The sequence below is a fragment of the Pantherophis guttatus genome, chromosome 3 (assembly GCF_059756535.1).
Source record: "Pantherophis guttatus breed Tessera chromosome 3, ASM5975653v1, whole genome shotgun sequence".
Lineage (NCBI taxonomy): Eukaryota > Metazoa > Chordata > Lepidosauria > Squamata > Colubridae > Pantherophis > Pantherophis guttatus.
In genome coordinates this window covers 208,901,262-208,911,397 of record NC_142065.1, presented here as the reverse complement: position 1 = coordinate 208,911,397, position 10,136 = coordinate 208,901,262, and the positions used below count along the sequence as shown (strand labels likewise).

At 42.0% G+C, this 10,136-nt stretch overlaps 1 protein-coding gene across 1 annotated transcript; it reads left to right on the top strand.

Moving 5' to 3' along the window:
* The first annotated feature begins 7,646 nt into the window (after positions 1-7,646).
* On the top strand, positions 7,647-9,720 carry LOC132712035 (proto-oncogene Mas-like). Its single transcript, XM_060692361.2, has 3 exons — positions 7,647-7,674; positions 8,502-8,562; positions 8,712-9,720. The coding sequence occupies exons 1-3, from the start codon at positions 7,647-7,649 to the stop codon at positions 9,718-9,720; spliced, it is 1,098 nt and encodes a 365-aa protein (XP_060548344.2).
* The last annotated feature ends 416 nt before the right edge of the window (positions 9,721-10,136 follow it).

Below are 10,136 nucleotides of genomic sequence, written 5' to 3'. Positions count from 1 at the left end.
AATACAGGTAGTTCTCAACTTACAAAATACAGGTAGTTCTCAACTTATGATCACAACTGAACCCATTTTTTTTTGTTGCTAAGTGAAACATTTGTTAAGTGAACTTTGCCCCATTTGACGACCTTTTCTGTTTCACCGTAGTTCGGCTTTCTCAAAGAAGTGCTTCATTGAATACATCATTTCGGCATGTTTGAAATGCAAAACCAGCTCTGGCCATTTCCCACGCTTTCAGTATAATTAAAGAATAGGCAGCTCCCTCCCTCCTTGTCACAGGTCACGTTGTCCAATTAGGTGTTCTGGCATCTCTTTGGTAGCCTCTTCCAGCCTTCCCCCAGCACCTGTTGGGGAGACCTTGGTTCCCACAGGACAATAGGTTGTTGATGTCTGGTCTGACATTCCAGAGCTCCATACTCCCCACCCCCCAAAGTGTGTCAAGCTAAGAAACGGAGAAAATGGCTGCGACAGGCCCAATCCCTTTCGAAGTTCACACTCTGCTCTAATCCCTGAGGCCCAGGGATTGAATGCCATATTTCACTGTCTTCTGATTGAAGCTGGTCTGATAGTGCCTATTTTTGGCCCTAAGCTTCTGGTGATTCGTGGTTTGGTACCTTTTAGGGTTGAAATTCTGCTGGTTCATCTGATGCAGTTTCCTCAGAGTCAGAATCTGGTCTAAAGCAGTGATTGCTAAAGCTCCTACACCAGAATCTCTCCACCTAAAGTTGAGCCAGATAAGCATCAACGAAATTCAAGATGGGTTGGATTTGGGCCATTTTGTAAAGTAATTTACTGAAGTATTGAATAAAGGAAGTGCAGAAGAAGAAAAGAATGTTAATCAATAATGTCTTTAGGAAGGAAATCCTGTGTGGGTAGTTTCACTTTCAAGAGGAACACACAAAACAGGAGTCAAAATCTACTCTGAAATCCAGAGAGCCAAGCAAGATTTGTCAGCCAGTCCAAAGGTCAGGATTTCCAGGGGTGGGGGTTTTACACAAAAAATACACTAGAGCAACACACCAGGACAGGAGATGAGATAATTGTTTCCAACATAGAAACTGGACTGGTCAGAACTCTCAATGAAACTCAGACTGCAGCCAACTCTTTTTAATTAAGGGTTGTTTGGCTAGGAGCCTTATTGAGCTCTGCTCTCTCCTGTAATCCCTGAGGCCCAGAGTTTGAATGCCATAATTCACTGTCTTCTGACTGAAGCTGTCCTGATCCTGCCTATTTCTGGCACTAAGCTCCTGGTGATTCCTGCTTTGGTGCCTCTTGGGGTTGAAATTCTGCTGTTTCATCTGGTGCTGTTTCCTCAGTCAGAGTTTGACTCTTGACCTAAACCAATGATTGCTCAAGCTTATAGACCAGAATCTAGAGTTCAAATCTGAATCGCAGCCTGATAAGCATCAAAGGAATTCAAGATGGGCTGAATTTGGACCATTTGTGGGGACATAACAATGGTAGGCTGATGATTTACTTAACTCCACCTGGCACCCCCAGTTTCACCTCCTCTTCTCCTACACTTTCATGCATTTGAACCATTATCCATTATGCTTAATGGAATAAGGGAAAGTTGTCATGGATTTACCACATATGGTGGGATGTGCATTATTGCATGAGGGAGGGGACCTCTGCTGAGGAGTCAAAGGCAAATTGGCCAAGAATCCTTGGAATGAAGGAAGAGGCATAGACTAAATCCTCCTGAACCCTTTCACGGAGTATATCTAAGAGTTAGGTTGCGCAACAGCTCCCCCAGTACCTGGATGAAACGACGTATCTGGATCTGTTCCAGTCGGGCTTCAGGCCTTGGTACAGCATGGAAACGGCATTGGTCACGTTGGTTGATGATCTCTGGAGGGCTCAGGACAGGGATTGCTCCTCTGTCCTGGTCCTATTAGACCTCTCAGCGGCTTTTGATACCATCGACCATGGTATCATACTGCACCGGTTGGAAGAGTTAGGGGTGGGGGGCACTGTATTACGGTGGTTCTCCTCCTTTCTCTCCGACCGGTCGCAGTCTGTGTTGACAGGGGGGCAGAGGTTGACCCCGAGGCCCCTCATATGTGGGGTGCCACAAGGGTCGGTCCTCTCACCCCTTTTGTTCAACATTTATGTAAAGCCGCTGGGCGAGATCATCCTTGGTTTCAGGGTGAAGTACCATCAGTATGCTGATGACACCCAGCTGTACATCTCCACCCCGGACCACCCCAACGATGTCCTTGAAGTGATGTCCCGGTGTCTGGAGGCTGTGCGGATCTGGATGGAGAGGAACAGGCTCAGGCTCAACCCATCCAAGACCGAGTGGCTGTGGTTTCTGACGTCCCAATATAGTCAGTTGATGCCATTGCTGACTATTGGGGGCGAATCGCTGGCCCCCACGGAGAGGGCTCGCAACTTGACACCTCTCCAGCGTGAGTGCACTGGCTCCCGGTGGTCTTCCAAGTGCGCTTCAAGGTTTTGGTTACCACCTTTAGAGCTCTCCATGGCTTAGGACCTGGATATTTACAGGATCGTCTACTACCACAAGCAGCCTCCCACCAGCCGGTACGCTCTCATAGAGAGGGGCTCCTCCGGGTGCCATCAGCCAGACAGTGTCTTCTGGCAACCCCCAGGGGGAGAGCCTTCTCTGTGGTGGCAGCCTCTGGAACAACCTCCCCTCAGAGATACGTACAGACATACGTACAGATATGTACAGACCTCCGGACTTTTCGTCGGCCCCTGAAAACTTATTTATTTCACCTAGCCGGGCTGGCTTGATCCCACAGTTTTGGTTAAATTTAATTGATTTTAATTGGGTTTGTTTTAAATTGCGGCCAAAAATATTTAATTATTTTTAAACTGTTTTTAAATTTTGTATGTTCTGTTTTATTCTGGCTGTTCACCGCCCTGAGTCCTGCTGGAGAAGGGTGGTATACAAATTAAAACAAACAAACAAACAAACAAACAAACAAACAAATAATAAATGTCGACACATTTTTTTAAGAAGATGTCACATGTAAATAGAAAGAAAGAGACCCTCCAATATCTCCCCCATTAAGTCATGGGGACCTACTGCTCCTTTCAGAAATCATCTCCTTCCAGGTACAAAATAAAAGTCCTTCAAGATTTTGTCTGTTTGGTTGAACCAATCAGAAGAAAAACTGCATTTGGTTAAAAATGTACACTAACCAGCAACATTTGCACACGGGATTAAATGGGAAAAATGGTGAAATGTTGCATTGTTTCCTGGAGTCTTCTCCTTAACTAGATCTTTAGTATATTATGTGCAATAACACTTGATGTTGCAAAATTCAGACAAGAATGTCACGCAAGTTCTTTTTATTCTTCAGAGAAAGTTGGCAGGTTGGTCCAGTTTAAGTCCTCTTTCTGACTAACTGCATCAAGTGCCAGCTAATGGGATTCATCGGATTAATCAGGAAAAGATCTCATCCTTAGAGTCCAAACGAGACCAGCTGATTCCATCTGGAGATACTTCCTATCATCCCCAGGTATGTCTGCAGTAAAAGAAGAATTTCTGTTGAGTTCATTTATTATTCCTACTTTAAATGGCCTGGACTCTAGCAATTTACCAATAGCAAAAGCACTTAGACTTATATACCGCTTCATGGTGCTTTCCTACGTGGTCTTAGGTTCATGTTAGGGTGAATCTCAATCTAGCAACTTCTGATTACTTCTTCTTTAAGACATCATATTTTTAGCTACTTCTTTTGAATTCCATCAGCAATAACAGTTGAAGTTGCAAAATTCAGACAAGAATGTCACACCCATTCTTTTTATCCTTCGGAGAAAGTTGGCAGCTTGGTCCAGCTTAATTCCTCTTTTTGACTGTAGCTGCATCAAGTGCCAGCTAACGGGATTCATCGGCTTAATCAGGAAAAAATTTCATCCTTAGAGTCCAAACGAGACCAGCTGGTTCCATCTGGAGATACTTCCTATCATCCCCAGGTATGTCTGCAGTAAAAGCAGAGTTTCTGTTGAGGTCATTTATTAATCATTTATTATTATGTACGAGATCGCCTTCTTCCACTGATAGCCTCCCACCGGCCAATACGCTCCCACAGAGAGGGACTCCTCAGGGTGCTGTCGGCCAAACAATGTTGACTGGCAACACCCAGGGGGAGAGCCTTCTCTGTGGGGGCGCCTGCCCTCTGGAATGAACTGCCCCCGGAGATCCGCATGATCCTGGACTAACGTACCTTTCACCGTGACCTTAAGACTCTTTTGTTTCAACAGGCCGGGCTGGCCTGTTGAAAATGAATTTTAGAAAATGAATTTTAATTGGGTGTCTGTAATTTTTAACACAAGGGCCAATTTTTTTATATATTTTAAATTGTTTTTAAATTTTATGGGTATATGTTTGTTTTAATATGGCTGTACACCGCCCTGAGTCCTTCGGGAGAAGGGCGGTATAAAAATTTAATAAATAAATAAAATAAATAAATAAATAAATAAATTATCTGCAAGATGGTCCTTTTTGCAGATACTAAATTAATATGGGATCAGCTAATCCATCAGGGTCCTCTGGCCCATAATGGAACTCAATTTAGCAGCATTTCTTTTCACAATGGTATGATACCAGTCTTCTCATCCTTGGCTTTATCTATTGAAGAGCCCTGGTGGTGCAGTGGTTAGAATGCAGTATTACAGGCTAACTCTGCCCACTGCCAGCAGTTCAATCCTGACCAGCTCAGGGTTGACTCAGCCTTTCATCCTTCTAAGGTCGGTAAAATGAAGACCCCGATTATTGGGGGCAATTAGGCTGATTCTGTAAACCGCCTAAAGAAGGTTATAAAGCACTATGAGGCAGTATATAAGTCTAATTGTTACTGCTATTGCTATTTTTTTCTACTCTCGTGCTGTTAATTGTTCACTGCTATCTTTCTGATCATATTTTCATATTTTTTAAAATTCCCTTTTTATATTTATGGAATTGTACTCCTGGTCTTTTAATTCCCTTAGTTGTGAATTGCAACTAAATTTTATTGCTTGATGGAAAAGTAGGAGAGGCTAAACCTATTTTGTATGAACGGCAAACCAACAAAAACTTTGGATCGCCCAAGAACACAATTCCTTTCAGCCATTTTGTCTGAAATTACTCCAAAATTGAAATTCTATCCCTGAATCATGAGTTCCTGTTTTCCACTCTCTCCTGAAGTTGGGGATTGCATTAGCATTTTATCACTGTAAGCTTCCAAGAAGAGATTGGACTGCCATTTGTCAGAAATGGTGCAGGGTCTTCTGCTTGGGTGGGGGATTGGATTTGTTGTGGTCCACCAGCAGCCTGTGGAGCTGGCAGCAGAGTCGGACAGTGAGGAGGCTGGGGAAGAACATGGGCCAGTCTTGGACTCTGGGGAATCTGCATTGGAGACAGAGGGCTCTGCATTGGAGACAGAGATGGGGCCAGGGCCATCGGGGAGTGATGCGTGGACTCCAGAGCCCATGAGTCAGATCGCAGAGAGGAAGAGGAACAGGAGGAGCCTGTTCCTAGTGCAAACATGTGTAGAGCTACCAGAAGGCAAGAGCAGTTAAAGCAAAAGGGACAACCCGGGAGTAAGACCAGGAGATGATTGACCCCTCCCAGAAGGCTTAAAAGAGAAACAAAGGCAGTTGGGCCTTTTGCAGGAAAGCAACGTTGCTAACTCTGTTTCCAGTTGGCACCTCTTGTTTCTTTCTGAACTTCATAGGGCTTTGCCAAGTAAGGTCTTTGGCAGGGTGTCAAAGAAGATAAAGATTGGTGATTATCCTGGCGGACTTCTTCCGAAGGACTTGTTTTGCAACTAATTGGAACTCAGCTGGGAATGAACTTAATTCTCAGCTGTTACAATAAAATAGGTTTGTTTGGGACTAATGATTCAGTAAGCCTAGGTCACAACAGGATTAGATGGCCTACAAGGACCCTTCCAACTCTTGTTAATTTATTGAACTTTAAAATATAGGTGTCACGTGACGTATTGTGATGTATAACTGATTGCATCATGTGACATATTGTACTGTACCACAATTTTTTTTGTCTTTGTCAAGCTAGGGTGGACGTGGCCTACACATGATGCATCCATCCCATGAGCCACCAGTTTGACAGGCCTGCTGTAAAACATTCAGTGGGTGCATTCACAAAATGGCTTAGGAATGAATTATTCATAATTCCTGCCATAAGATGTTCCTTTCCTTTAAGGCTCCTGGACTTCAAGAATTTGATGTCCAGAATACACTGCTTCTCTAACAAGTGCCTTTTTCTTGTTCCTTCTTTCAAAATATGATTGCCTCTTTAGCCACTTCTTTTGCATACTGTGTGCGATAGCATTTAAACATGCAGAATTCAGAGAAGAATATCACACACGTTTTCTGAGAAAGTTTGCAGTTTGGTCCAGCTCAATTCTCCTTTTTGGCTGTACTTGCATCAAGTGAAGGCCAACGGGATTCACTTAAAAAGATCTTGTCCTTAGATTCTGGAAAAGACCTTTTTTTCCTTCTGGAGATTCTTCCTATCATTATCAGGTATGGCTTTAATGAAGGCAGAACTTGTGCTGTGGTAATTTGTTATATCCAAAAGACCCCATTTTGGGTTCAGGCTAAGACTTGGGGAACATTGGGATGTTATCAGCTAATTCCACAGGATTGTCTGATGAAATTCACTTTAGCTGAGAACTGAAGAAGAAGAACTGACACCAGTCTTCTCATCTCTGTCTCCAATAAACTTTGATATGTTTTTTATTTATTTATTTATTCTTTATTTTATTTTCTCGAGTACATATTAGATAATATATATAAGTATAAGCATGAATTGAATACATGAAATGAATACAATTAAAGGGAACATTAGGACAGGGACGGTAGGCACGCTGGTGCTCTTATGCACGCCCCTTACAGACCTCTTAGGAATGGGGTGAGGTCAACAGTAGACAGTGTTAGGTTAAAGTTTTGGGGGTTTGGGGATGAGACCACAGAGTCTGGTAGTGCATTCCAGGCATTAACAACTCTGTTACAGAAGTCATATTTTCTGCAATCAAGTTTGGAGCGGTTCACTTTAAGTTTGTATCTATTGTTTGCTCGTGTATTGTTGTGGTTGAAGCTGAAGTAATCATTGACAGGTAGGACATTTTAGCAGATGATTTTATGAGCTATGCTTTGGTCATACCGAAGACGGCATAGTTCTAAATTTTCTAAACCCAGAATTTCAAGTCTGGTGGCATAAGGTATTTTGTTCCGAGCAGAAGACTGGAGAACTCTTCTTGTGAAATATTTGTGGACATGCTCAATTGTATTAATGTCCGATATGCAATGCGGGTTCCGTTTTACAAATTCTTTCCCCATGTTATTAATTGTTATTAACTGAAGAACTGCCCCATTTTTTGAAGATTTTTCCTCATTTTTAAAAATGTCTTTCTTAGGGTTCTTGTAATGTATTCCTCAACTTTTGATTGCATTTGGTCTTGGACTGTAAATACATTTTATTGCTTCATGTGTGGATGGCAAACCAATAATGACTTGGAATTCTCCAAGAATACAATTTCTTTCAGCCATTTTGACAATCAGAAGAACAGTCCGGTTTTCTTTTAATAATTTTATTTCCCTCTAAATTACAGTGTCCCAAGTGGTCCACCTTATCCACGGAAGTGAACTCTTCTAAGCAAGGAAACAACACTTTTTGCACAATGGAGGAGCTATTTGATTACTCAGGAGGTAGGCATATCATGAAAACTATATTATATATAAACTTTCCTTTCCTTTGGGGGTACTACTCTTAAGGAAAACCTGAAGGGTTCATAATGCTTTATGAGCTTATTCCAAAGTTGAAACTCTATCACCGAATCATGAGTTCCTTTTGTCCTTTCTCCCCTGAGTTTGGGGATTGCATTGGCGTTTTATCACTGGAAGCTTTCAAGAGGAGATTGGACTGCCATTTGTTAGAGATGGTTCTGCTTGTGTGGGGGGTTGGACTAGATGATCTACAAGGTCCCTTCCAACTCTGTTAATCTATTAATCTGTAAAACATCCAGTGAGTGCATTCTTTAGGTTTAGGATGGTATTTTTCATAAAATAAGGGAGTTTAAGAAAATCAACACACTGACACCTGTTGCTTCCTGCAGACCACAACCTTCCAGAATTGTCCTTTGGAAGGACACAAGGATGGAGTCAACCTCTTTGTTCTTCTTTAATTAGGAAAAAAAATAATTAGAGGCTAAAAGCATTTCTGAAAATGAAAGACAAGCAAGAGTGGGGAAAATGGTTCCCTTTTCAAAATGAACATTAAAAAAAATATTTTTTAATGTTTCAGGTGAAATAATTCTGGGGCAGCTTAGAGGATCAAAAGGACTGAATATTGGCTAATGATCATCTGGGCAATGAGAGAAAAAAAATACCTACTAGAGAATATTTTATTTATACATTCACAGACTCTCATTCAGTAAGAGACAAATCTGTGTGGATGAAGTTTCTAAAGCACATTAGCATTTTTGCTGCCTGCTGTTATTGATCAAAATAATGACTTACTATAATTGCTTCCTTAGGTAGTGGATCAATCGAAATAAAACCAAAGAATTACCCTGCTGTGGTAGCTGGAATACACGAGTAAGTATATTATGATACAAAATATTCTGCCTCTTTTTAACATTAAGAATAAAGAATATTTTAATCTAGGAATAGGGTGGGCCTTCCTACAGTATGTATTTATTTCACTAACAAGGACTGATTCTCTTTTTGTTTCCTTGTGTTATTAGGATACAGAACAGATTTAGAACTCCTCCAAGTCCTGAAAGTGGTTCTGGACTGGCCGACTTCCCTTTCAATACTACTGGAATTGCTCTGAATGATTCTAAAATACCAAAAAAATTTTCTTCTCCTTACGATCAACCATTTGATAATTTAACACAAAATCTTTTCAATGGCTTCATTGCCCTTATTTGCATTTTTGGCCTGGTGGGAAATGGAACGACAATTTATCTCCTGGCTTTTTCCATTAAGAGGAATCCTTTCACCACTTTCATCCTGAATCTCTCCATTGCTGATTTTGGGGTCATCACATCCCTCATTACTGCAGCTATATTTGTGTCAGTGTTTACTCTGAGTCACAAAACACACCTTCTCAATGCCTTTTTCTTCTTACTTTTTGAGTTCTTTTTCTTCACCTATTCTGCCAGCCAGTTTCTGCTGACGGCCATCAGCCTGGACAGGTGTGTGGCTGTCGTTTTCCCTCTCTGGCATCGCTGCCATCGTCCTCCATATTTATCCACACTTGTTTGTAGCCTCATCTGGATCCTCTCCTTCCTGCTCTCTGCGGTGCACTTCATTCTCGACCAGACCAGGACCTATGGAAGATCACCTTTGTTTTACCAGCTGATTGTGAATGGTTTACTTTGTACGCCTCTCATGGTTGTGTCCACTGTGACTCTCTTGATTCATATGAGGTCTAAAATGCAACGCAATCAAAAGAAACTTCTCACTACCATCTTTCTGGCTCTCCTCTTCTTCCTCCTGTTTTCTCTCCCAATGGATGTCTTTTATGTCCTTGAATATTTTGTTTCCTATAATCCGCTCCTCCTGACCATTGGGGTAGGATGTGCCACTCTCAACAGCAGCATCAACCCACTCCTTTATTTCTTAGTGGGGAGGAAGAAGAGAGGAAAAGGTCAGCCCAGAACCTCTTACAAGGTTGCTCTGCAAAGAGTCTTCAAGGATGAGAAGGGAAGCACGGAAGAGCAGGAAACCATGAAGGAAAGCCAGTTATAAAGAGTCATAAACATTGCATATAAAATATTTTAAGGTACAAGCTTATTTGGGACATCACATGTGCTTTCCTTAAGAACATACAGATGTGATAAAATTTACTGAGCAAAGTCCTGTAGGAAGTTAGCACCCACCCCTCTCCTGGAAGAGTGAAATATTTTAGGAAATATGAAAAAGGCAGAATATTATATTTCCCTGGGATAAGCATGTTTTGAAGCAGCTCCCATCTTCCTGCCCCCCACCCTTTGTCAATGGGCCATTAAGGCTTGGGCCAGTCTATTCTACATAACAAAGATCTACCTCCTTCAGGCAGAGCCATAGTAGGAATTGCCAAAGATAGGATTAGCCCTCTACACAATAGCAGTAGAAACTCACCACATGTGACCTGGGAAGCACATCTGACCATCAGCCAGCAAGGC

Bases quoted from the DNA above. Each gene is read 5' to 3' on its own strand.
- LOC132712035 (XM_060692361.2), top strand. From the start codon at position 7,647: ATGGAGGAGCTATTTGATTACTCAGGAG. The intron at 7,675-8,501 runs GTAGGCATATCA...TTGCTTCCTTAG, and splicing joins GCTATTTGATTACTCAGGAG to GTAGTGGATCAATCGAAATA. The intron at 8,563-8,711 runs GTAAGTATATTA...TTGTGTTATTAG, and splicing joins GTGGTAGCTGGAATACACGA to GATACAGAACAGATTTAGAA.